This window comes from Xenopus tropicalis, chromosome 8, assembly GCF_000004195.4.
Source record: "Xenopus tropicalis strain Nigerian chromosome 8, UCB_Xtro_10.0, whole genome shotgun sequence".
Classification (NCBI taxonomy): Eukaryota; Metazoa; Chordata; class Amphibia; order Anura; family Pipidae; genus Xenopus; species Xenopus tropicalis.
This window is the reverse complement of record NC_030684.2, coordinates 3,495,555-3,522,627: the sequence shown is the minus strand read 5'-3', so window position 1 is coordinate 3,522,627 and position 27,073 is coordinate 3,495,555. Positions and strand designations below refer to the sequence as shown.

Here is a 27,073-nt window from a genome sequence, read left to right as displayed (position 1 = left end):
CTCAGGGCATGCTGGGAGTTGTAGTGTTAGCGGTATATCTGGGGCACTGTGCCCATTTATACACTGGGGGTCCAATGAACCTTTTTAGCTCCACCCCCAGACAGCAACACAATTAGATGTTTACTTCCCCTTGAGTTGTGGGCCCAATGACAGGAAGTCAGGCATGCATAGGAAAATGGCCTCCTCCATCTTCATTCTGGCCAGCAGGGGGTGCTATGGGTGGGACTTTGGGGTGCAGTATGGCAGCTCCCACCCAGTAGTAAATAAACACAGCAGGTAGCGGTGACTCCGCCCAGAGACAGGGAGGCTGCAGGGACAGGTGAGGGCGTAATTTGGGCACAGGTTGGGCAGGTAGAGCGGCATTCCATTGGGCATTGCTGGGATGCCTGCGCCTCCTGTATCCCGGGGTAAACAAACAGGGCAACAATGCCCCGAGCTGTGAGCAACCAATCAGCACGTGACTCCCCAGCAATCGCCACGGGAACGCAAACGTGCCTTTAAAGGGCATATAAACCCAAACGTGCCATTTTGCCTAATGAAAGAAAAAGTCCCTCTACACTTTCCCATATAAAGTCATTGTACATTTTATCAGGTTGTTTATACAGGCTCCCGGCGGTGATTTTTGTCCCCATCGGATCGGGAAGGGGGGGAAGGTAATAAACACGGCGCGGTGATGGGATGTGGGTGGGGGGGGGGGGCGAATGACAGATGTAAACAGCAGTTGTTGGTATATAAATCATACTGGGACAGCACTGGGAGTAGTGGATGGGCAGGGGGAGGGGCTGATTGCTCTCTGACACCCCCATTGATTGGTCCTTTATCAATATATCAATGAACAAACTGAATTAACCCCGTGGGGACTGACAAACAACAAAAGCCCAAATAGTGGGAACTGGGATACAAGATCCCCTGTTTGAAGCATAAAGTAATAAACGATATTGATTTAAGATTCTAACTTGGCCTTTAATTTAAAAGGGGAGGGGCCTGTACATGGTATCTTTTTGCACTATGAGGGTCTGGCGGATTAGTGAACAAATAATGCCCCCACTGGGGAACCCTACCCATGGGTCTCTGCACTTCCCAGAAGGTAAATAACAGCACCCCCTTGTACCCTTGGGTTCTGCCCCTAGTGGTAACTTGCTGGAACTGCAGGGAGGATTCCCAGAGCCCTTCCCAGCCTGCACTGCTCCTGGGGGTTCAATCTGGCTTATTCCCTTTGGTTCTGCCCCTAGTGGTAACTTGCTGGAACTGCAGGGAGGATTCCCAGAGCCCTTCCCAGCCTGCACTGCTCCTGGGGGTTCAATCTGGCTTATCCCCTTTGGTTCTGCCCCTAGTGGTAACTTGCTGGAACTGCAGGGAGGATTCCCAGAGCCCTTCCCAGCCTGCACTGCTCCTGGGGGTTCAATCTGGCTTATCCCCTTGGGTTCTGCCCCTAGTGGTAACTTGCTGGAACTGCAGGGAGGATTCCCAGAGCCCTTCCCAGCCTGCACTGCTCCTGGGGGTTCAATCTGGCTTATTCCCTTGGGTTCTGCCCCTAGTGGTAACTTGCTGGAACTGCAGGGAGGATTCCCAGAGCCCTTCCCAGCCTGCACTGTTCCTGGGGGTTCAATCTGGCTTATTCCCTTTGGTTCTGCCCCTAGTGGTAACTTGCTTACACTGCAGGGAGGATTCCCAGAGCCCTTCCCAGCCTGCACTGCTCCTGGGGGTTCAATCTGGTTTATTCCCTTGGGTTCTGCCCCTAGTGGTAACTTGCTTACACTGCAGGGAGGATTCCCAGAGCCCTTCCCACCCTGCACTGCTCCTGGGGGTTCAATCTGGCTTATTGCCTTTGGTTCTGCCCCTAGTGGTAACTTGCTGGAACTGCAGGGAGGATTCCCAGAGCCCTTCCCAGCCTGCACTGCTCCTGGGGGATCAATCTGGCTTATTCCCTTGGGTTCTGCCCCTAGTGGTAACTTTCTGTAACTGCAGGGTGGATTCCCAGAGCCCTTCCCAGCCTGCACTGCTCCTGGGGGTTCAATCTGGTTTATTCCCTTGAGTTCTGCCCCTAGTGGTTATTTGCTGGAACTGCAGGGAGGATTCCCAGAGCCCTTCCCAGCCTGCACTGCTCCTGGGGGATCAATCTGGTTTATTCCCTTGGGTTCTGCCCCTAGTCTGGCTTTTTCCCTTTGGCTCCTCCCATAGTGGTGTCTGTAGTGTGAATGAACCCCAAACCTATACCCCCCCGGCACCGCTAATGCCAAGCTGCCAATCCAATTAAAGTGAGAATATCATTTGCTGCATTCTGATTGGCTACACAAGGCCCATTCCCTATATATATATATATATATGTTATTATAACTGACACCTGTTCCCTGCGACTCCCAGACACCCCGTATATACAGACACAGACAAACCTTGCGTGCCGCCAAACTGCCCCAAACTGCCCCAAACTGCCCCAAACTGCCCCGAGTTGCCCCAAACTGCCCCAAACTGCCCCGAGTTGCCCCAAACTGCCCCGCCCTGTGTGTTTGTTGGAAGCCGAGCGAGAAACCCAAGTCTGAATCTTTGTCTCACAAAATCCTGCAAATCTATAGTTTGTCCTTGGGGGGCACAGCTGGGGGGGGGGGGGGGCAAGGATTTCTATATATGTAACTTAGAGCACCATGCTGCAGACTGGAGCAGAGTAATGTACATAGCCTGCCCCCTACTGGCACATAATACCCAGTAACAGAGCCCCTACCTGCCCCCCAACTTCCCATAGGGTATAATGGGCCTCCAGGCAGTCACTTATTCTTATTAACCCCCCCCCTAAGTTTCCTGCATGGACTTATAGGGTTAATCTCCGCTCCCCGGAGCAGGGGTGCGTGGGAGTTCTGTCAGGATTTCAATAGAGTCATTTCCCAGGATCCTCCTTGTTACTCGGTGTTTATTCGCTCTCGCTCCGGCAATTAGAGTTGATGGATGAGCGGCAGTCTCACAGATATTACATGAATAAGTTATAGAGAGACAGTCAGTCTGAGTGCGAGACCTCCCCTCTCTCTCTACAAACTAAATAAGCAGGAAATGGTCTTTAGGGGGTTTGTAGGCCCTACGGGGGGGGGCAAGATGGAGACAGTAGGGCAAGATGGAGAGAGTAGGGCAAGATGGAGGCAGTAGGGCAAGATGGGGACAGTAGGGCAAGATGGGGACAGTAGGGCAAGATGGGGACAGTAGGGCAAGATGGGGACAGTAGGGCAAGATGGGGACAGTAGGGCAAGATGGGGAGGGCAGTAGGGCAAGATGGGGACAGTAGGGCAAGATGGGGACAGTAGGGCAAGATGGGGACAGTAGGGCAAGATGGAGACAGTAGGGCAAGATGGGAGACAGTAGGGCAGATGGAGAGAGTAGGCAAGATGGGGACAGTAGGGCAAGATGGGGACAGTAGGGCAAGATGGGGACAGTAGGGCAAGATGGGGACAGTAGGGCAAGATGGGGACAGTAGGGCAAGATGGAGACAGTAGGGCAGATGGGGACAGTAGGGCAAGATGGAGACAGTAGGGCAAGATGGAGACAGTAGGGCAAGATGGGGACAGTAGGGCAAGATGGAGACAGTAGGGCAAGATGGGGACAGTAGGGCAAGATGGGGACAGTAGGGCAAGATGGGGACAGTAGGGCAAGATGGAGACAGTAGGGCAAGATGGAGACAGTAGGGCAAGATGGGGACAGTAGGGCAAGATGGGGACAGTAGGGCAAGATGGAGACAGTAGGGCAAGATGGAGACAGTAGGGCAAGATGGAGACAGTAGGGCAAGATGGAGACCAGTAGGGCAAGATGGAGACAGTAGGGCAAGATGGGGACAGTAGGGCAAGATGGAGACAGTAGGACAAGATGGAGACAGTAGGGCAAGATGGAGACAGTAGGGCAAGATGGAGACAGTAGGGCAAGATGGGGACAGTAGGGCAAGATGGAGACAGTAGGACAAGATGGAGACAGTAGGGCAAGATGGAGACAGTAGGGCAAGATGGAGACAGTAGGGCAAGATGGGGACAGTAGGGCAAGATGGGGACAGTAGGACAAGATGGAGACAAGATGGGGTGAGAAATAATCTTTCTTCTGTCTCACTATATAGAATGTTTATGTGAGTGGGGTAGGATGGGGTAGGATTGGGGGAGATGTAGGAGACAGAGGAGGGAGGAGGGGGCAGTTATCACCAGTGAAGGAAAGTGAATTGATCAGATCCCGGGGGGGGGGGGGTAACTCAGACGCTTGACGGGAAATCTTTAGAGAACCAATCAGAATTATTTAGCATCAGGAAATTGCCTGTAATGGAACAGTCCGAGGCGTCAGGAGTTTAATGCCCCAGAGAGACAGCGCGGCTGGAAAGTAACACCCCGGGGCAGTTTAATCAGAGGGTAATGGCATTTTAACTGCAGGCGCAGGGGGTGATACATTGCGCTACTCCCCGGCCCCCCTATCCCATATACCCCCCCCGTATAGTATATAGCCATCAGCTATTACAGGCCGTGTATATCAGCCAATGTGTGCTGCCCTCTGGTGGCCAGGCTTGGTATCTCCCTCACTGCAATGCATTATATCTATAGGGCACATCCAACCCCAAGAGCTGACAATCTAAATATATAATATATAGGCTCCAATAACTCACACACATAGATAGCAGTTTATTATTTATATAAATACCGAGTATTACTATAAATTCTCATAATCACATCGAAAATTAGAAATATCTCATTGCAACTTTGCCTTTATATTTATGCGCATGGGTGGGAGGAGCCATATTGTTTCCCATAGTCCTTGCCCCAGTTGGGGTAAATTTATTACCCCTAGTGGAGAGGTTTAACACTTACCTTGCCAATGGCAAGCAATATGGCAGCACCCGTACCATATAGAATCTTAAATGCAGTAATTAGCCCCCTAATAATACCGCCAATAAAAAAGGGACCTCCCACTCTCACACCGCTGCTTCTGATTGGCCGTCCAAGTCCTTTTCTTTTTTCCCAGTAATGAACAAATTCAGGGTCGACTTCTTTTTGGCCGAAACGTTGGAATTTTCCTCTTTCTGGTGAAGTTTCTGGGTCAGGTGATGTGGGAGTTTCATGGCGCAGGAGGCGTGGTCTACTAGCGGGCAAGGCAAGGACCCTGCCTTCTTCCAAGTCTTGGCTTCAGGGTCGTAGATAAACACGCCCTCCTCTTTGTTCATTCGCCGTAAGGAGCCGCCGCCGGTGATGTAGAGTTTGGAGTCGTGGGCGGTGATGCTGAACTGGCAGCAGTGGATGGGGGAGAGCGGCAGGGTGCTCCATTGGTCGGCCGCCGGCCAATAAACTTCCGTCTCATTGACATGGATCCATTCCTGAGCCTGAAGCCAAACACATCTCTTACCCACAGCCCCAAGCCTCTACCTACCGGCAGGCCTGCTGTCACTCAAGGCCCGAGGGGTGGGGCTAAGGGAACCCTCCCATCTACCCCCGAAGAGTCCAGGGAACCCTCCCACCTACCGCCCCAAGTCTAGGGAACCACCCCACCTACTCCCCCAAGAGTCCAGGGAACCCTCCTACCTACTCCCCCAAGAGTCCAGGGAACCCTCCTACCTATCGCCCCGAGTCCAGGGAACCCTCCTACCTACTCCCCCAAGAGTCCAGGGAACCCTCCCACCTACTCCCTCAAGAGTCCAGGGAACCCTCCTACCTACTCCCCCAAGAGTCCAGGGAACCCTCCTACCTACTCCCCCAAGAGTCCAGGGAACCCTCCTACCTACTCCCTCAAGAGTCCAAGGAGCCATCCCACCCGCCCGGGCCACTTACCGCATTCAATGTGCGCCCGCCGACACAATAGACACAAGAGTCCAGGGAACCCTCCTACCTACTCCCTCAAGAGTCCAGGGAACCCTCCTACCTACTCCCCCAAGAGTCCAGGGAACCCTCCTACCTACTCCCTCAAGAGTCCAGGGAACCCTCCTACCTACTCCCCCAAGAGTCCAGGGAACCCTCCTACCTACTCCCCCAAGAGTCCAGGGAACCCTCCCACCTACTCCCTCAAGAGTCCAGGGAACCCTCCAACCTTCTCCCTCAAGAGTCCAAGGAACCCTCCTACCTACTATCCAAGAGTCCAGGGAACCCTCCTACCTACTCCCTCAAGAGTCCAGGGAACCCTTCTACCTACCCCCTCAAGAGTCCAGGGAACCCTCCTACCTTCTCCCTCAAGAGTCCAAGGAACCCTCTTACCTACTCCCTCAAGAGTCCAGGGAACCCTCTTACCTACTCCCTCAAGAGTCCAAGGAGCCATCCCACCCGCCCGGACCACTTACCGCATTCAATGTGCGCCCGCCGACACAATAGACTTTCTCGCCCATGGCGGCCATTCCGTGGTCACATCGGGCAAATGTCATGGATCGGTTCATCACCCAACGCCGGAGCCGCGGGAGGTAACTGTACACATCGCTTAGGGTCCTCCCTGTGGAATAACCCCCTGGAGATAAAATAGGGGCAACAATTATACAGAATGTAGGGAAGATTTCCCCTTTACCCAAAACCAAGATGGCGGCAAGACACACACACACACACATATATACCCAACTGTCCTCCCACCTGAGATGTACAGGATCCCCTTGTGGGTGGTGCCAGCGTGATCCGCCACCGGTACTGGGAAGGGGGCCGTGAACTCCCAGCTGTTTTCTGACGGGTGATATTCCTCCACCGTGTTAGTGAGGTGCCCCAATAGCGTCCCCCCGCCAACAGCAACGATGCGCTCCGAGACCACCTCTACGTGAAAGCGCGTCCTCCGGTCCTGCATCCCGGCAACCTGAAGCCACGATCCTTGTCTGGGGTCGAACCGAAACACCTGCACCGCAACAAAGAAATGGGGGGGTATATCAATAAGCTGTACCCCCATACTGTACTGTCTAAGGGAAACACTATGGTACCCCCTACCCATATGTATAAATACAAATATACAGAGAAGGAATGTTCTGGGCACACAATAAGCTGTACCCCCATACTGTACTGTCTAAGGGAAACACTATGGCACCCCCTACCCATATGTATAAATACAAATATACAGAGAAGGAATGTTCTGGGCACACAATAAGCTGTACCCCCATACTGTACTGTCTAAGGGAAACACTATGGCACCTCCTACCCATATGTATAAATACAAATATACAGAGAGGGAATGTTCTGGGCACACAATAAGCTGTACCCCCATACTGTACTGTCTAAGGGAAACACTATGGCACCCCCTACCCATATGTATAAATACAAATATACAGAGAAGGAATGTTCTGGGCACACAATAAGCTGTACCCCCATACTGTACTGTCTAAGGGAAACACTATGGCACCCCCTACCCATATGTATAAATACAAATATACAGAGAAGGAATGCTCTGGGCACACAATAAGCTGTACCCCCATACTGTACTGTCTAAGGGAAACACTATGGCACCCCCTACCCATATGTATAAATACAAATATACAGAGAGGGAATGTTCTGGGCACACAATAAGCTGTACCCCCATACTGTACTGTCTAAGGGAAACACTATGGCACCCCCTACCCATATGTATAAATACAAATATACAGAGAGGGAATGTTCTGGGCACACAATAAGCTGTACCCCCATACTGTACTGTCTAAGGGAAACACTATGGCACCTCCTACCCATATGTATAAATACAAATATACAGAGAGGGAATGTTCTGGGCACACAATAAGCTGTACCCCCATACTGTACTGTCTAAGGGAAACACTATGGCACACCCTACCCATATGTATAAATACAAATATACAGAGAGGGAATGTTCTGGGCACACAATAAGCTGTACCCCCATACTGTACTGTCTAAGGGAAACACTATGGCACCTCCCTCCCATATGTATAAATACAAATATACAGAGAGGGAATGTTCTGGGCACACAATAAGCTGTACCCCCATACTGTACTGTCTAAGGGAAACACTATGGCACCCCCTACCCATATGTATAAATACAAATATACAGAGAGGGAATGTTCTGGGCACACAATAAGCTGTACCCCCATACTGTACTGTCTAAGGGAAACACTATGGCACCTCCCTCCCAAATGTTGTTATCATGTGACCTAATTATGCTATCACACTACCTAGGAGAAACATGGACCTTCTCCCAGTAGAATCCCTTACCTCGTTGGATGGATGTTTCCCCGTCGGGTCAAACCGGTTCTGCCCTCCGAGAACGAACAGGAAGTCGTTGATGACCGCGGTGCAGTGATTATAAACAGGCACATAAAGCTCAGCGAGTTGAGACCATGAGCTCCCACCATCGTCTCCAACGTAGATGCTTCCACCGACCACATTATCGGAGGTTCTTCCTCCAATGACCAGCAGCCGCTCTGTGCTGGAGCGGATACGGGTGCCCTCATAGCTCAGCACGGGTTGGGCATAGAGTTGGGCATGGTAACTAAGGGCATCTTGAAGGTATCTGAAGCAGCTTGAGTCGGTTTTCAAGATGGAGGTCTCCTTAACCATCTTCTGGAGATCTTCCAGAGGAACAAGAGGGAACCGTATGTGCCTTAGGACATCCCCTGCCTCAACGACCCTTGAGCTATCGTGCCGCAGCCACGCCACGGCGAAATTAAACAGGTCTAACTCCCTGTATTCCGCCATATCCTCCCTGCCCAATATCTCACAGAGGGTGGTCTTGTCCACCTTGACTAAGCTTTCAGCGTTCCCCAGTATCTGTCGGTAATGTTGACCGGCCTTCTGCTTCAAGTCGTCCGGCCCGTGCTTCTTGACCAAGTTTAATATCTCTAAAGAGTTGTCGTCCGCCAGATGGTCTTCTAGAAACCGAAAGCAGAGCTTGACGGCCTCGCGGGCCAACAGCACCTCCGCCGCCTTCAAGGTGTCCTCAATGTTGGCCATGGACAACCTGAGTTTGTTGGTGTAGATGAAGTCCAGAACGTTCTTGAGCCCTTTGGCTTTCACGCCTTTGAGTTGGACGGGGTCGCCGGTTTTGGGGTCAGCGAAGAGCAGTTTACAGTAAGTACTAGCAGAGGCGAGGAGGACCCTGTGGGCTGGGTAGGAGATCCCCTCGGCCTCCAAGGTCACATCGCAGAGTTCCTGCTGGGCACGCAGTTGGCCGATCCTATCGAGGATCTTCTCTGGATACTTCTCCGATGTATACGTACTGTGTTCCGTGCCGTTCTCCATCTTCCCTTGGGTTCCTGGTGTTCACAGTTGGGGGCGACGTTGTCAAGAAGGTGTCAAACACCCCCCCCCCCCTTTTCCTTCTTGGCTCTTCAATTAGTTCCTACGAGACTTTTCAAGAAATCTGCTCCTGTCCAGGCGAGGAAGCTCGAGTTGTGTAGTTGCCTGATTAGTAAATAGGCCCCGCCCTCCAATCTCCAGCATTCCTTCACAACCAATACACATAACCCCGTGGCCTCCAGCTTTCAGCACCCATTGGCTTCAGAGGAGTTGGGCCAGGACCGGCGTGTCTCGACTTGCCCAATTTAACAAAAACAAAGGGAATGTTTCCCCGAGGCCGGTCAGCCGTGCTACGTTGTGTTTGATCAACTGCCCCCGGGGTGTGAGAGTCTCTTCCAGTTACCCCTCCTTAGTGACACAGGAAACTTTATGTGCCCTTAGGGGTCTGAACTCTGCTAAAGGCACATAGGGTTACAGATATATAGAAACATTGGGGTAACAGTCACCCTGCTATAGTTCCAGGGGTACCCAGGGCACAAATAAGCACTCACCCCAAATCCCCCCCTAACTGGCCTTCAGGCTGGGCCCCCTTAGCCCATAACAAGGTTACAGATATATAGAAACATTGGGGTAACAGTCACCCCGCTATAGTTCCAGGGGTACCCAGGGCACAAATAAGCACTCACCCCAAATCCCCCCCTAACTGGCCTTCAGGCTGGGCCCCCTTAGCCCATAACAAGGTTACAGATATATAGAAACATTGGGGTAACAGTCACCCCGCTATAGTTCCAGGGGTACCCAGGGCACAAATAAGCACTCACCCCAAATCCCCCCCTAACTGGCCTTCAGGCTGGGCCCCCTTAGCCCATAACAAGGTTACAGATATATAGAAACATTGGGGTAACAGTCACCCCGCTATAGTTCCAGGGGTACCCAGGGCACAAATAAGCACTCACCCCAAATCCCCCCCTAACTGGCCTTCAGGCTGGGCCCCCTTAGCCCATAACAAGGTTACAGATATATAGAAACATTGGGGTAACAGTCACCCCGCTATAGTTCCAGGGGTACCCAGGGCACAAATAAGCACTCACCCCAAATCCCCCCCTAACTGCCCTTCAGGCTGGGCCCCCTTAGCCCATAACAAGGTTACAGATATATAGAAACATTGGGGTAACAGTCACCCCGCTATAGTTCCAGGGGTACCCAGGGCACAAATAAGCACTCACCCCAAATCCCCCTAACTGGCCTTCAGGCTGGGCCCCCTTAGCCCATAACAAGGTTACAGATATATAGAAACATTGGGGTAACAGTCACCCCGCTATAGTTCCAGGGGTACCCAGGGCACAAATAAGCACTCACCCCAAATCCCCCCCCCCTAACTGGCCTTCAGGCTGGGCCCCCTTAGCCCATAACAAGGTTACAGATATATAGAAACATTGGGGTAACAGTCACCCCGCTATAGTTCCAGGGGTACCCAGGGCACAAATAAGCACTCACCCCAAATCCCCCCCTAACTGGCCTTCAGGCTGGGCCCCCTTAGCCCATAACAAGGTTACAGATATATAGAAACATTGGGGTAACAGTCACCCCGCTATAGTTCCAGGGGTACCCAGGGCACAAATAAGCACTCACCCCAAATCCCCCCCTAACTGGCCTTCAGGCTGGGCCCCCTTAGCCCATAACAAGGTTACAGATATATAGAAACATTGGGGTAACAGTCACCCCGCTATAGTTCCAGGGGTACCCAGGGCACAAATAAGCACTCACCCCAAATCCCCCCCTAACTGGCCTTCAGGCTGGGCCCCCTTAGCCCATAACAAGGTTACAGATATATAGAAACATTGGGGTAACAGTCACCCCGCTATAGTTCCAGGGGTACCCAGGGCACAAATAAGCACTCACCCCCAAATCCCCCCCTAACTGGCCTTCAGGCTGGGCCCCTTAGCCCATAACAAGGTTACAGATATATAGAAACATTGGGGTAACAGTCACCCCGCTATAGTTCCAGGGGTACCCAGGGCACAAATAAGCACTCACCCCAAATCCCCCCCTAACTGGCCTTCAGGCTGGGCCCCCTTAGCCCATAACAAGGTTACAGATATATAGAAACATTGGGGTAACAGTCACCCCGCTATAGTTCCAGGGGTACCCAGGGCACAAATAAGCACTCACCCCAAATCCCCCCCCCTAACTGGCCTTCAGGCTGGGCCCCCTTAGCCCATAACAAGGTTACAGATATATAGAAACATTGGGGTAACAGTCACCCCGCTATAGTTCCAGGGGTACCCAGGGCACAAATAAGCACTCACCCCAAATCCCCCCCTAACTGCCCTTCAGGCTGGGCCCCCTTAGCCCATAACAAGGTTACAGATATATAGAAACATTGGGGTAACAGTCACCCCGCTATAGTTCCAGGGGTACCCAGGGCACAAATAAGCACTCACCCCAAATCCCCCCCTAACTGGCCTTCAGGCTGGGCCCCCTTAGCCCATAACAAGGTTACAGATATATAGAAACATTGGGGTAACAGTCACCCCGCTATAGTTCCAGGGGTACCCAGGGCACAAATAAGCACTCACCCCAAATCCCCCCCTAACTGGCCTTCAGGCTGGGCCCCCTTAGCCCATAACAAGGTTACAGATATATAGAAACATTGGGGTAACAGTCACCCCGCTATAGTTCCAGGGGTTCCCTCTAGTGGCCAGACCCCGCCATTATCATTCAATTATACACTACACCTGCCTACAATGCACTACAGCTCCCAGAATGCTCTGCTGGCCCCGGAGAGCTTAACACCTCAGGACGGACTTTCCCATTTCCAACTACAACTCCCAGCATCCCCCCCTGCCACACAGACAAGAGACAGACTCAATGGAATAGTTTTATTATATTACATGTTTCCTTTACTGTGATTGGACAATATGTAGTGACCCCGCACAGGGTGCCATCCCATAACCCCCCACCCGCCATCGTGGCACTGAAACACTGAATCTTTGGCCCAAATCTGAACGGAACCAGTGGCAGTGGCCCGGGAATGGCTTCTCTTATGGGAAGGCAACGTATGACTGTAACCATGGATACTGGGGGCGGGCACTACCTGATGCCACGCCCATTGGTGGTCCTGATGTTGGTCCGGCTGGCCATATAAACAGGCCAATAAGCTGCTGAATTGGTCGAATGGGTGTGTTCCATTGGCCCATGTTTGGCCGCCCTTAGTCACACCCAGGGGCATATGTTTGGGGGGGGGGGGTATTAGATTGCCCCACGGTGCTGCCCCCCACCGGGGTCACTGCCCAGGAAGCACCGGAGCAACCCAATTGGCCAGAAGAAAAGGGAGTGGCCCTTTAATAAAAGCTGCCCAATGATTAATAAGAACCAATCATTGGCTGTAAACAGAAAATAGCAACCCGCCCCCCCCCCCCAAGAAAGGGTTCAATTCATTTCAGTGGGGGGGGGGGGTCAGGTGATCAGGTACCCCTGGGGGGAGGGGCCACACACACATTAAAATAAAACAAACAGAAATACCCAGAGATTCGTCTCCCAATCAGAAACCAGTATATATATATATATATTTATATAGAATTCTCTAGCAAACGTATATATTATTCTGAAATCATTGCTGCACTCGATTGACCGCGTTTAAAACAAATAAAAAAAAAAAAGCTTTATGATTTGATCCCTGAAAGTCCCCGAAACCTCGTGTAGAGACGCCCGGCGGCGGTGCCCCAGTAATACGTTGGGGGGTTCTGTGCCAGGGGGCGTGGTTATTGGATGGGAACGGAGGGGGCGTGGCCTTATTCCCCTCACTGTCACAGCAGCTACACCTACGTGTAGGTATAATCAGCAGGGGGGGGCAAATTGTACCCCAATCATTGCCCTCCCAGCCTGGCACCCCCCTCTGGAGAAAAATAATGCCCCAAGGTATTTAGTTGTGAGAGCTGCGCCACAGTGGGGTCTGGCTTCCCAGGGGGTGGGTTCTCACCCAGAGTAGAAGGGGGCGGCGCCCATTCTTATCCAGGGTGGTAGGGGTTCTTATCCAGAAAGGCAGGGGGTGGCGCACATTCTTACCCAGGGTGGCAGAGGGCAGCAGGGGTTCCTAACCAGGGTGGCACCAGTTCTTACCCAGGGTAGAAGGGGGTGGCGCCCATTCTTACCCAGGATGGTGCCAGTTCTTACCCAGGGTAGAAGGGGGTGGTGCCCATTCTTACCCAGGGTGGTAGGGGTTCTTATCCAGAAAGGCAGGGGGTGGCGCACATTATTACCAAGGGAGGCAGAGGGCAGCAGGGGTTCATACCCAGGGTGGTAGGGGGTTCATACCCAGGGTGGCAGGGGTTCATACCCAGGGTGGCAGGGGTTCATACCCAGAGTAGAAGGGGGTGGTGCCCATTCTTACCCAGGGTGGTAGGGGTTCATACCCAGGGTGGTAGGGGTTCTTACCCAGAGTAGAAGGGGGTGGTGCCCATTCTTACCCAGGGTGGTAGGAGTTCATACCCAGGGTGGTAGGGGGTTCATACCCAGGGTGGCAGGGGTTCATACCCAGGGTGGTAGGGGTTCATACCCAGGGTGGCAGGGGTTCATACCCAGGGTGGCAGGGGTTCATACCCAGGGTGGTAGGGGTTCACACCCAGGGTGGCAGGGGTTCACACCCAGGGTGGCAGGGGGTGGTGCCCATTCTTACCCAGGGTGGCAGGGGTTCTTACCCAGAGTAGAAGGGGGTAGCGCCCATTCTTACCCAGGGTGGCAGGGGTTCTTACCCAGGGTGGTGCCCATTCTTACCCAGGGTGGCAGGGGTTCTTACCCAGAGTAGAAGGGTTGGCGCCCATTCTTACCATGGGTGTTGCCCATTCTTAAACCAGGGTGGCAGGGGTTCTTATCCAGGGTGGCGCCTGTTCTTACCTAGGGTGCAAAGGTGTGGCGCCTGTTCTTACCAGGGTGGCAGAGGGCAGCAGGGGTTCTCACCCAGGTTGGCGCCAGTTCTTACCCAGGGTGGCACCAGCAAGAAAAGGGTGGAGCTTGGAGCTGGGGCATTAATTGCAGAAGAGGAGGGGCACAGCCTGGGGCAGATTATTATGGGTTCGGCTATAAATTTGGAAGAATCCAGAAAGCACAAACTGCAGGGGGCGCAGTCCCTGGGAATTCTCCTGTCACAGAACCTCGGTATTCACAGCCCATTGTAACACCGGCATGGACATGAAATAAATATGGAGGCGGAGCCAGGCTACACACCCCGCCTCCCAGCCACACCCTTGTTCTGTTCAATGTTCCGCCATGAATGACGTTAGCGCCAATCAGAACAAAAAAATAAAATGTAGAAAAATAACCCTGTACTCGCCACGAGAAAATAGAACATAGAAAAAGCTTCTGGGGGGCGGCGGCTCAGTACAAACAACGTCCCGCCCATTAAGAACAGAATTTAAAAACCGCTTTAAAAAAACAAAAAAAAACAGAAATGGTTCCGTATCCGACGCCAAAGTCCAAGAAATATTTACACCCGCGCCGCGTGGCGCTTCACAGTGTTCCCGTAAAAATAAAAACGCTGGGGCGCTTTCTGCCCCCTGATATCCAGTTATGGCCAGAAAAAACCGTCAAGGGAGGGGCCAGACCTAACTGTCGCCTCCTTTAACCCCCTCCATACCTGAGTGTTGTAAAGTCACGTGACAATACCGCAGAGGTAGGTCCGACCCAACCGCGTAAGCACTTTGGGGGAGGGGGTCGTTAGACGCCTTGATAACCGCACTTTGGGTCGAGCCGCTCGTGATTGGTTGAAGGAACAGCTGGTTACCCAATCACAGAGTAGGAAGCGGCTTCTTCACAGGAAGTGCAGATAATGCGCCGCCAGCAGTTATAACGACCCCACGGGTTAAACTCCTGGGAAATGGGTGTGGTAGGAGGGGCCAGTGGGAGGAGCTATGACTCCCAGATGGGCAGTGGGAGGAGCTATGACTCCCAGATGGGCAGTGGGTGGGCTTCCGTGTTGAATACGAACTTGTCCAGGTTAATGAGGTCGACGTCGTCGGAGAAGAGCAGGTACAGGTACTTGAGGGTCTCGCCCAGGAAGAAGCTCTCCATCTTGTCGCGGGGCTCGGGGTTGCCGGCACTCTGCACGTTGTTGATGGACGTGAAGCCGCCACCCGTGACCTGGTTGGACAGGAGACATTGTTAAAACAAAAGGAGAGTAATGGGCGGAGCCTTGGTACAGAGGGAGGGGCTCCTTACCCGCGTGTGTTTGTTGAAACTCTGCAGGATCTCCCACCCCCAGTCCTGGTACTTGGTATCGCCCGTGAAGCGGTACATGTAGAAGAGGCTTTCCACCGTCTCGGGGCGCAGGAGGTTGTGTCGGTCGGCCGGCTGGAACGGACAAAGGGGGGGGGGGGGTTAGTCTATGGCGCGGGATACAATGGTGCCCCCCCCGGGTGGGGTTTGTGTTGGCGCCACTCACCTTCACGTCTATATCCTTACTGCCCTTCTGCGCCCCGCTCAGGAAGAAGTGGGAGATCTCGGGGCTCAGGCCGGTCTCCATCTGCTTGTACATCTGGTAACAGGTTTCCATCAGGGCGGCGGCCGTGTCCATGTGGTCGGCTGTGATGCCGTTGTGCGCCCCCAGGGCCAGCGTGCCGGGGAGGAAACACACCAGGTGGTCCTGGGGGGACAAACGCGCCGAATCAGTGTCGGACTGGGGGAGGCAGGGCTTACTGGAAAACCCCACCAAAGGGCCCACCACTCCGCCCCCCCAACTAAGGGCCCACCACTCCGCCCCCCCCAGCTAAGGGCCCACCACTCCGCCCCCCCCAACTAAGGGCCCACCACTCCGCCCCCCCAACTAAGGGCCCACCACTCCGCCCCCCCAACTAAGGGCCCACCACTCCGCCCCCCCACCAAAGGGCCCACCACTCCGCCCCCCCAACTAAGGGCCCACCACTCCGCCCCCCCCAGCTAAGGGCCCACCACTCCGCCCCCCCCAACTAAGGGCCCACCACTCCGCCCCCCCCAGCTAAGGGCCCACCACTCCGCCCCCCCCAACTAAGGGCCCACCACTCCGCCCCCCCAACTAAGGCCCACCACTCCGCCCCCCCCAGCTAAGGGCCCACCATTCGCCCCCCCCCAGCTAAGGGTCCACCACTCGCCCCGCCCCGCCCCCCCCCCAGCTAAGGGCCCACCACAGCTAAGGGCCCACCACTCGCCCCCCCCCAGCTAAGGGCCCACCACTCCGCCCCCCCCAGCTAAGGGCCCACCATTCGCCCCCCCCAGCTAAGGGCCCACCACTCGCCCCCCAAGCTAAGGGCCCACCACTCCGCCCCCCCCAACTAAGGGCCCACCACTCCGCCCCCCCCCAACTAAGGGCCCACCACTCCGCCCCCCCAAGCTAAGGGCCCACCACTCCGCCCCCCCCAAGCTAAGGGCCCACCACTCCGCCCCCCCAAGCTAAGGGCCCACCACTCCGCCCCCCCCAACTAAGGGCCCACCACTCCGCCCCCCCCAACTAAGGGCCCACCACTCCGCCCCCCCCAGCTAAGGGCCCACCATTCGCCCCCCCCAGCTAAGGGCCCACCACTCGCCCCGCCCCCCCCCCAGCTAAGGGCCCACCACAGCTAAGGGCCCACCACTCGCCCCCCCCCAGCTAAGGGCCCACCACTCGCCCCCCCCAGCTAAGGGCCCACCACTCCGCCCCCCCCAGCTAAGGGCCCACCATTCGCCCCCCCCAGCTAAGGGCCCACCACTCGCCCCCCCCCCCAGCTAAGGGCCCACCACTCGCCCCCCCCCCCCCAGCTAAGGGCCCACCACTCGCCCCCCCAGCTAAGGGCCCACCACTCGCCCCCCCCCCCCCCAGCTAAGGGCCCACCACTTCGCCCCCCAGCTAAGGGCCCACCACTCGCCCCCCGCCCCCCCAGCTAAGGGCCCACCACTTCGCCCCCCAGCTAAGGGCCCACCACTCGCCCCCCCCCAGCTAAGGGCCCACCACTCGCCCCCCCAGCTAAGGGCCCACCACTCCGCACCCCCCCAGCTAAGGGCCCACCACTCCGCACCCCCCCAGCTAAGGGCCCACCACTCGCCCCCCCCCCCCAGCTAAGGGCCCACCACTTCGCCCCCCCAGCTAAGGGCCCAACACTCGACCCCCTCAGCTAGGGACCCACCACTCCAGCCCCCCCAGCTAAGGCCCCGCCACTCCGCCCCCCCCAGCTAAGGGCCCAACACTCCGCCCCCTCAGCTAAGGACCAACCACTCCCCATGAATACGGACTTCACACAATTTTAGCCACCTAGCGCTTCACCCCACAGGCTGCCAGTGTGCTTGGACCGGTGGGGCCCAACAGGACCGGGGGCCACTGGGTTTTCTCCCAGTACACTCTCAGGCCAGTCCAACAGAGAACAATCCCAAGGATCCAGTTGGACATGGGGGGCCCTAGGGTAACTGAGGTGCTACAGAACCTGGCGCTACCTGGGTTTAGGGAGCAGCTCACACACAGACACGTGATTGGTTCTCACCATCTTGGGGCTGAAGTGCCCATGGGCCAATTCCCCTACAAACGTCAGCTGGTTGGGGTGGGATTTGCGCAGGAGATTCTTCTTCACCCCCTCGATGGCCTGCATGTAATCTTCTAGGAACCTGGGGGGGGGAGCAGAAAAGACAGTTAGGGGGTTATGTAATAAAACCCACCCAGTTTGCCCATGAGCAGTAACCCATAGCAACCAATAAGCAGCCAGCATTTACTGCCTACCTGTTTAAAAGCAAACACCTTATTGGTTGCTATGGTTAATGCTTCTGGGCAACCTAACCCCCATAAGGCACTAAGTTTACCTGGGAGCAGTTACCCATAGCAACCAATTAGCAGGTAGAATTTACTGGTCACCTGTTTGAAAGCAAACCTCTTATTGGTTGCTGCTAATGGGCAAACTAACCCCCATATGTAATAAAAAGGCACTAAGTTTGCCCAGGAGCAGTAACCCATAGCAACCAATCAGCAAGTAGAATTAACTAGTCACCTGTTTGAAAACAAACATCTGATTGGTTGCTATGGGTCATATGTATAGGTATATATGTAATAAAAGGCACTAAGCCAAGTAGCAGTAACCCATAGCAACCAATCAGATATTTGCTTTCAAACAGGTGACTAGTTAATTCTACTTGCTGATTGGTTGCTATGGGTTACTGCTACTTGGCTTAGTGCCTTTTATTACATATATACCTATACATATGACCCATAGCAACCAATAAGATGTTTGCCTTTAAACAGGTGACCAGTAAATTCTACCTCCTGATTAGTTGCTATGGGTTACTGCCCCTGCCTTTTATTACATATGGGGGTTAACCCCTTAAATCCAGATCTTTTGGGTCAGCACTGCCCGAAGGCAAGACTGAGAGATCCAATAGAACCTACCCGTTCTCCTTCTTGCCGCTCTGGATCCACTGCTTGAGCAGATACTCGTAGTAACTGTCGGCTCGGGCGCCCAAAGTGAACACCCCGAGGTGGGTGAACTGCCCGCTGTTGGTGTTGATGAACATGGGCACCAGGCCATCCCGCTTCCCCGACAGGTTGTGCACGTGCTGGGTCACCTGATCCACCGCTTTCTGATGGGACAGAGAACGTCAACAATTTAGACTATACGAGAACGCGACGCCGATAAAGGGGGCGGGGCCGTCGGTACCTGAAAGCGGTCGTCCCCCGTGATCCTGCTCAGCTCCCGGAATTCCAGTTGGACGCTGGTCACTTCGGCCACGGTGCTGTCGGAGGTCCATCGGGGGGGGTGCGCCGTCCCGCGGCCGATGTTGACGTCTGAGTAAGGCACCTTGGACGGAGTGTTGAAGGCCGGCAGCAAGCGGGTCCCGATGTCTTTCTAGATAGAACAGAAAGGTGGGAGTCAGGAACCAATCAGAATGCGGATAAATCCCACCAGCCAATCAAAATGAGGCTGCCTAGGACAGGGTTAGCCAATGAACAAATTCCATCTCTAATCCACAAGCGGGGCAACCAGAGCCTTAAGGCCACACCCCCATTATTCGGCCTTATGTATTGGGAGGGGCAACCAGAGCCTTAAGGCCACACCCCATTATTCGGCCTTATGTATTGGGAGGGGCAACCAGAGCCTTAAGGCCACACCCCATTATTCGGCCTTATGTATTGGGAGGGGCAACCAGAGCCTTAAGGCCACACCCCCATTATTCGGCCTTATGTATTGGGAGGGGCAACCAGAGCCTTAAGGCCACACCCCCATTATTTGGCCGTGTGTATTGGGAGAGACAACCAGAGCCTTAAGGCCACACCCCCATTATTCGGCCATGTGTATTGGGAGGGGCAACCAGAGTCTTAAGGCCACACCCCCATTATTCGGCCTTGTGTATTGGGAGGGGCAACCAGAGCCTTAAGGCCACACCCCATTATTCGGCCTTGTGTATTGGGAGGGGCAACCAGAGCCTTAAGGCCACACCCCCATTATTCGGCCATGTGTATTGGGAGGGGCAACCAGAGCCTTAAGGCCACACCCCCATTATTCGGCCTTGTGTATTGGGAGGGGCAACCAGAGCCTTAAGGCCACACCCCCATTATTCGGCCTTGTGTATTGGGAGAAGCAACCAGAGCCTTAAGGCCACACCCCCATTATTCGGCCTTTTGTATTGGGAGGGGCAACCAGAGCCTTAAGGCCACACCCCCATTATTCGGCCTTGTGTATTGGGAGAAGCAACCAGAGCCTTAAGGCCGCACCAGGGTTAGCCAATAAACAAATTCCATCCATAATCCCATGCCTATCAGGCTCGCTTTCTATTGGACCACTAAGGACGACTAGTGGTGATGTCACAGGAAGTGATTCAACCCGGCCAATGGGAAGGAAACTTACAGCTTTATCTAGAAAGAGGGCGTCTTTGGTCAGGTGATAGGTGCTCAGCAGCCCCCCCAGGATCCGGATGGTGCTCTCGAACAGGTTGACGTCCACGTTCTTGTCGAAGGTGAGCTGCTTGCCGACCCACTCCCTGGCTTTCTCGAACTCTGGTCCAAAACAAGACTAAGGGTGAATCAGGAGGCGGAGCAAGTTTGGAAACCCCGCCCACTCAAGGTAGACGTCATGGCTCACCTTCCTTCAGTCCCATGATCCACATGGTGTCGAGGGCGTCGATGAGGGTCAGGCCGAGCCCGAACCACTCGCTGTAGGATTTAGAGATGGGCTTCAGCTCGTCGTGCCCCCACGCGTGTTCCGTGTAGCCCTTCCAAGCGTGGCGGAACGCCTCCACCACCGCCTCCTGGCGCTCGTTGACAGGGACTTCCAAAAAAAAAAAAATATTAATTCCCGCAATGCAACATCTCCATGAAATGCACCCCATTATTCGGCCTTGTGTATTGGGAGGGGCAACCAGAGCCTTAAGGCCACACCCCCTTTTCTAGCCCCACCTAAAATTCACTGATAGGCAGAGCTCCCCATATGGGTAGGGACAGTGTTTAGAGAGTTTTGGTTCATTCCTCTTCTCTTCCTTCATCTTCTCCCTCCTCTCCCCATTTAGCCCCCCAATAATCTCTTCCGAAAGTAAGTGGGGCGCCCGTGGGACCCCCAGCTGGACAGCCCTGCCATTAAAGGGGACGTTCATATTTAAGTATGTTATACAATGGCCAATTCTATGCAACTTTTCAATTGGTCTTCATTATTTGCCTTCTTCTGACTCTTTGCAGCTCTCAAATGGGGGTCACTGACCCCGGCAGCCAAACCCTATTGCTCTGTGAGGCTCCAGTTTTATTGTTACTGTTACTTTTTATTCCTTTTCTATTCAGCCCCTCCCCTATTCATATACCAGCCTCTCATTCAAACCCCTTTCTGGTTGCTAAGGTAATTTGGACCCTAGCAACAGGATAGCTGACCCTGGCAACCAAAACCTATTGCTCTGTGAGGCTCCAGTTTTATTGTTTTTGTTACTTTTTATTCCTTATCTTTCTATTCAGCCCCTCCCCTATTCATATACCTGTCTCTCATTCAAACCACTCCCTGGCTGCTAAGGTAATTTGAACCCTAGCAACCAGATAGCTGCTAAACAACAACTGAAATAATTTAAAAACTACAAATAATAAAAAAACAAGACCAATTGCAAACTCTCTCTTTATTACCTGGTTCCTTTTCATTGGGAATGGGCGGAGCCACCGTGGCCTCCGGCGCTTTGTTCGCAGCAGGTTCCGAGGGTTGGACCGGCTCTATGACGGCACCGCGCCAGCTGCCAAACACAAGATCGGGGCATGATTCTGACACGTGAACATGGCCGGCCCGGCATCCAATGGGCTCTCACGTTTTCCCAGATTAAACGTGAAGCCAATGGAATCGTCCTGGCCATGTCGGTTGTTAAGTTCCCCTTTAAACATCCCAAACCAACGGAACCCCCCCCCCACCCCGAGACCCCAGCCGTGTATATACCCAGCCCTTTACCTACTCTGGGGGCAAGGGACTAGTTACCTGATTACCGGCTGCGGGTTCTCGGCTTGGTCCGGCCTCTGCTCGTTGTCTTCTACTTTCTGGACCGGTGAAGGGGGTGGGGGGGGATGTAGGTTGGGGGGGCCGCGTTTGTGGGGTCTCTTGGGTTTCTGTAGAGAGAAAATAGAACTTAGCTTAAGCTTAAGGCTTCATTACGATCTAAATCCCCCCCACCCCCCTTTTAGGTCGGCATGGAAACATCTATTCCTAATCCCATTGGTACCTGAGCAGGGGGTTTCAGCAACATCTGGTCTGGGTCCTCCGCCCTCTGGGGGGCCGGCAGCACGGCTTTGTGCGCAGGGTTAACCCCCGGCCCATCCTGAGACTCGTAATGCTCTTCTGATTGGCTGGTCAAGGCTGCAATGGGGACACAGGTACAAATTAACTCCGCCTCCAAGATGTGTCTAGGTATCTAGGGGCCCATAGATAGATCTGCGGTGGGAGGAGCCTCTATTTCAGACTCAGGGGAGGGCTGCGGGGAGTTGCTGACTCCCTGACAAGCAGCGGAGGTGACAAAGGGAAATGGCAATACCCATCTGGCGCCCGATTCGCTCCCTTGGCAGCCAATTGCCAGTCCCAGTACAGGATGCTGTAATCGAATGACAGCTCTGCCAGGGGGAGGGAATCTAAACCCCAGATGATGCAAAACCAACCCCCCCAGGGGATTCAGAGACAGAAGGAACAATAAGTGGTGTTTGCAGAATGCCCCAGAGGGGGCGCTACGTACCCCGCCAGTGCTCCCCCAGGTTGGAGAATGAGCCTCCCCCCCCCCGAGGATTCAGAGACAGAAGGAACAATAAGTGTTGTTTGCAGAATGCCCAAAAGGGGGCGCTACGTACCCTGCCAGTGCTCCCCCAGGTTGGAGAATGAGCCCCCCCAGGGGATTCAGAGACAGAAGGAACAATCAGTGGTGTTTGCAGAATGCCCCAGAGGGGGCGCTACGTACCCCGCCAGTGCTCCCCCAGGTTGGAGAATGAGCCTCCCCAGGGGATTCAGAGACAGAAGGAACAATAAGTGGTGTTTTCAGAATGCCCCAGAGGGGGCGCTACGTACCCTGCCAGTGCTCCCCCAGGTTGGAGAATGAGCCTCCCCAGGGGATTCAGAGACAGAAGGAACAATAAGTGGTGTTTTCAGAATGCCCCAGAGGGGGCGCTACGTACCCCGCCAGTGCTCCCCCAGGTTGGAGAATGAGCCCCCCCCCCGAGAATTCAGAGACAGAAGGAACAATAAGTGTTGTTTGCAGAATGCCCAAAAGGGGGCGCTACGTACCCCGCCAGTGCTCCCCCAGGTTGGAGAATGAGCCTCCCCAGGGGATTCAGAGACAGAAGGAACAATCAGTGGTGTTTGCAGAATGCCCCAGAGGGGGGCGCTACGTACCCCGCCAGTGCTCCCCCAGGTTGGAGTATGAGCCCCCCCCCCAGGGGATTCAGAGACAGAAGGAACAATAAGTGGTGTTTGCAGAATGCCCCAGAGGGGGCGCTACGTACCCCGCCAGTGCTCCCCCAGGTTGGAGTATGACCCGACGGCGCAGACGGCGAGCAGGACGCACAGGAACAAAATGATGTTGCGCTGGAGCCTCGACAGCTGCTTCCATTTCTGCACCATAAAGAAGAGGAAAGGGTTAATGGGGGGGGGGCAGATTGAAGGCAGGGAGGGAGCGTCCCCCTCAGGCACAATCTATAGGAACGACAGAATGGGGTAGGGGTAAATGGAATCAAATCAGATTGGCCGGGGGCAGATTCATCTAATTGCAGCCAGTAATACCCCCCCCCCCGGCAGCCTGACAGGGGAATTAAAGGGGAAGTTCAGCCGCCTACAGCATAGGGAATAAAGGGATTGGTATCAGCGCTCAGTGACTGACCCCTCTGCTTCCAACCAATCAGCTGATTCCTTCCTTAAACATAAAAACCTCCAACAGAATAGAAATGTCTGGGGATCCAATGAAAATGTCCAGAGACAGACGGACAGATACAAACAGATCAACAGACAGACACAGAGTAGGTACAAAGAGACAGGCAAAGGGAGAGCTAAATGAACAGACAACAGATAGATAGACAGACAGACAGACAGACAGATAATAGATGGATAGATGATAGATGGATAGACAGATAGATAGACAGATGGATAGACAGATGGATAGACAGATAGATAGACAGATAGATAGACAGATAGGGAGGTAGATAGATAGATTAGACTGATCAATTAGACAGGGTAGATAGCGATAGATAGATAGATACACAGATAGATAGATAGATAGATAGATAGATAGATAGATAGATAGATAGATAGATAGATAGATAGATAGAGAGACACAGAGGCAGATAGATAGATAGATAGATAGACAGACAGGAAGGTCAATAGATAGACAGACAGGTCAACAGAGAGAGAGAAAGAGACAGACAGGTTGATAGATAGATAGATAGATAGATAGATAGATACTGTAGATGATAGATAGATAGATAGATGATGATAGATAGAGAGATAGAGATAGATACACAGAAAGGTCAACAGATAGACAGACACACAGATGTGAGATGGATACTGAAGAGACAGACAGCAGTAGACAGAGTAGATATACAGAGTGACAGAGACAGACAGACAGAGATGTGAGACAGATACTGAAGAGACAGACAGCAGTAGACAGAGTAGATATACAGAGTGACAGAGAGAGACAGACTGATGTGAGACAGATACTGAAGAGACAGACAGCAGTAGACATACAGAGTGACAGAGGCAGAGAGACAGAGATGTGATACAGGTGTTGATAAGACAGACACCAGGAGACAGCAGACATACAGAGTGACAGAGACAGAGATGTGAGACAGATACTGAAGAGACAGCAGTAGACATACAGACTTACAGGGACAGACAGACAGACAAATGAAACCCATAAGGAAACACTGCCCCCCCCGTACCAGGTGAATATGGATCAGCCCAATGAGCTGGGTGCCAGCCATGCCCCAGAGTGTGTGGGTGCTGCTGTGCCATGCGCGGTGCCTGGGTGCCCGGGTGTCACTGTCCCACTGACTGATCCCTGTACCCACCCAGCACCTGTGCCTCCTGTGCTCCCCCTCCCCGTATCCACTTCCATTCATAGATAATTCTGCCCTGGGAGCTCTGTGTAACATGATGCCCTCCCCCGGGCCCCTGCCTAATGCCACCCTCTGCCCTCTCCCCAGGGGCACCCACTTCCCTTCTGCTCTCTATTACACACACCTGCCTGCCAGCGTCTCTTCTTAAAGAGACAGGACCCTGCTGGGCACGAGAGCAATGAACAATAGCTGCCCCTGTGGTCATGAAGGGGTTAAGTGCTTCCACCCTGCAGGGGGGGTGGTACCAATTATATTCCCTACAGGCACAAAGGTCTGTAACATAAACAACAAACAGCTCTGTGAGTGCTCATCTGAGTAGTGATGCAAGGTTAAAGGGCAAGTATACCTACAGTGAAACCCAGGCACACTCTCATTGCACCAAGAGAATTCTGTCTCCCCCCCAGTACTTCCTGCTCCTGGGCTGCTCTCTTTCCCATGGTCAGGCAGGAACCTCCCCCTGGGTAAGTGAATCCAATCTCCCCCCAGTACTTACCCAGGTACAGAGCTCTGATTCTCTGTACTTCCTGCTCCTGGGCTGCTCTCTTTCCCATGGTCAGACAGGAACCCCCCCATGGTAAGTGAATCCAATCTCCCCCCAGTACTTACCCAGGTACAGAGCTCTGATTCTCTGTACTTCCTGCTCCTGGGCTGCTCTCTTTCCCATGGTCAGGCAGGAACCCCCCCCCTGGGTAAGTGAATCCAATCTCCCCCCAGTACTTACCCAGGTACAGAGCTCTGATTCTCTGTACTTCCTGCTCCTGGGCTGCTCTCTTTCCCATGGTCAGGCAGGAACCTCCCCCTGGGTAAGTGAATCCAATCTCCCCCCAGTACTTACCCAGGTACAGAGCTCTGATTCTCTGTACTTCCTGCTCCTGGGCTGCTCTCTTTCCCATGGTCAGGCAGGAACCTCCCCCCCTGGGTAAGTGAATCCAATCCCCCCAGTACTTACCCAGGTACAGAGCTCTGATTCTCTGTACTTCCTGCTCCTGGGCTGCTCTCTTTCCCATGGTCAGGCAGGAACCCCCCCCTGGGTAAGTGAATCCAATCTCCCCCCAGTACTTACCCAGGTACAGAGCTCTGATTCTCTGTACTTCCTGCCCCTGGGCTGCTCTCTTTCCCATGGTCAGGCAGGAACCTCCCCCTGGGTAAGTGAATCCAATCTCCCCCCAGTACTTACCCAGGTACAGAGCTCTGATTCTCTGTACTTCCTGCCCCTGGGCTGCTCTCTTTCCCATGGTCAGACAGGAACCTCCCCCCAGTACTTACCCAGGTACAGAGCTCTGATTCTCTGTACTTCCTGCTCCTGGGCTGCTCTCTTTCCCATGGTCAGACAGGAACCCCCCACCCCCCTGGGTAAGTGAATCCAATCTCCCCCCAGTACTTACCCAGATACAGAGCTCTGATTCTCTGTACTTCCTGCTCCTGGGCTGCTCTCTTTCCCATGGTCAGGCAGGAACCTCCCCCTGGGTAAGTGAATCCAATCTCCCCCCAGTACTTACCCAGGTACAGAGCTCTGATTCTCTGTACTTCCTGCTCCTGGGCTGCTCTCTTTCCCATGGTCAGGCAGGAACCTCCCCCTGGGTAAGTGAATCCAATCTCCCCCCAGTACTTACCCAGGTACAGAGCTCTGATTCTCTGTACTTCCTGCTCCTGGGCTGCTCTCTGTCCTGCCTGACCATGGGAAAGAGAGCAGCCCAGCAGTAGGGGGGGGTTCCCTATAACTGTGCTTTTCATGGAAGGGCACTGCACCCAGTTACAGATACACAGTCCTAATGGTGCCAGGAGAAGCCAGAGTGGTGCACAGGGAATGCTGGGAATTGTAGTGCTACTGATGCCAGGCAGTGGCAGCCCAGTGCATGCTGGGATATGTTGCCCCCCCCAGCAGGTACCATTCCCGCCCCCCACACCTGCCTCCCAACTCACCCTCCAGCAGGACTTTCTCCTCCAGCTCTTGCTGTTATTGTAGCCGCCTCCCCCCTCGGCCTGGCTCACAGTCACGGACAGAAAGTCCCGGCGCTGCGGGGAGTACATGGCCCCGGTTCACACTGGCCCCATGAAGCGCCTTCCCGGTGGGGTTTGGCGAGGGGGGGGGCGGAGCGGTAACTAGAGCCCCAGGCTGCGGCCTACACCGCCCTGTAAACAAGCTTCAGCCATCCCAGGCCAGCGCGCCTGCGCCGGAGGAACCCGCACCATCGAGTCGGGGCAAGCACGTCGGTAATAGAGACGCCGTGCTAACGTGTAACCTGCTGTGACTGGCGGCCGCCATCTTTCATTAGGGCAGTGTGCCCTTTCCTATAGATATAAGCGTCTGCTTTCTTGTTTGGCCCAGTTATTTGGGCTTATACTGTCCTATAGCTTATAGTGAAAGCAAAGCTTATTCCTTCAG

The 27,073-nt window shown here is 54.0% G+C and overlaps 2 protein-coding genes across 2 annotated transcripts; both read right to left on the bottom strand.

The window, feature by feature from the left end:
- Nucleotides 1–4,613: 4,613 nt before the first annotated feature.
- LOC116406879 (kelch-like protein 9) lies at nt 4,614–9,670 on the bottom strand. The gene is made up of 4 exons (XM_031891878.1): nt 8,130–9,670; nt 6,561–6,813; nt 6,281–6,441; nt 4,614–5,332 (listed from the first exon to the last, which is right to left on the bottom strand). The coding sequence occupies exons 1-4, from the start codon at nt 9,153–9,155 to the stop codon at nt 4,928–4,930; spliced, it is 1,845 nt and encodes a 614-aa protein (XP_031747738.1). The 5' UTR covers nt 9,156–9,670; the 3' UTR covers nt 4,614–4,927.
- A 2,350-nt stretch (nt 9,671–12,020) lies between these two features.
- man1b1 (mannosidase, alpha, class 1B, member 1) lies at nt 12,021–26,842 on the bottom strand. Its single transcript, NM_001126684.1, is given in 13 exon segments — nt 12,021–15,290; nt 15,369–15,500; nt 15,592–15,792; nt 17,636–17,756; nt 18,529–18,719; nt 18,797–18,985; nt 19,985–20,133; nt 20,219–20,404; nt 21,238–21,341; nt 21,578–21,705; nt 21,819–21,952; nt 23,083–23,191; nt 26,611–26,842. Coding segments are annotated over 13 exon segments (1,953 nt in total). The 5' UTR covers nt 26,719–26,842; the 3' UTR covers nt 12,021–15,089.
- Nucleotides 26,843–27,073: the final 231 nt, after the last annotated feature.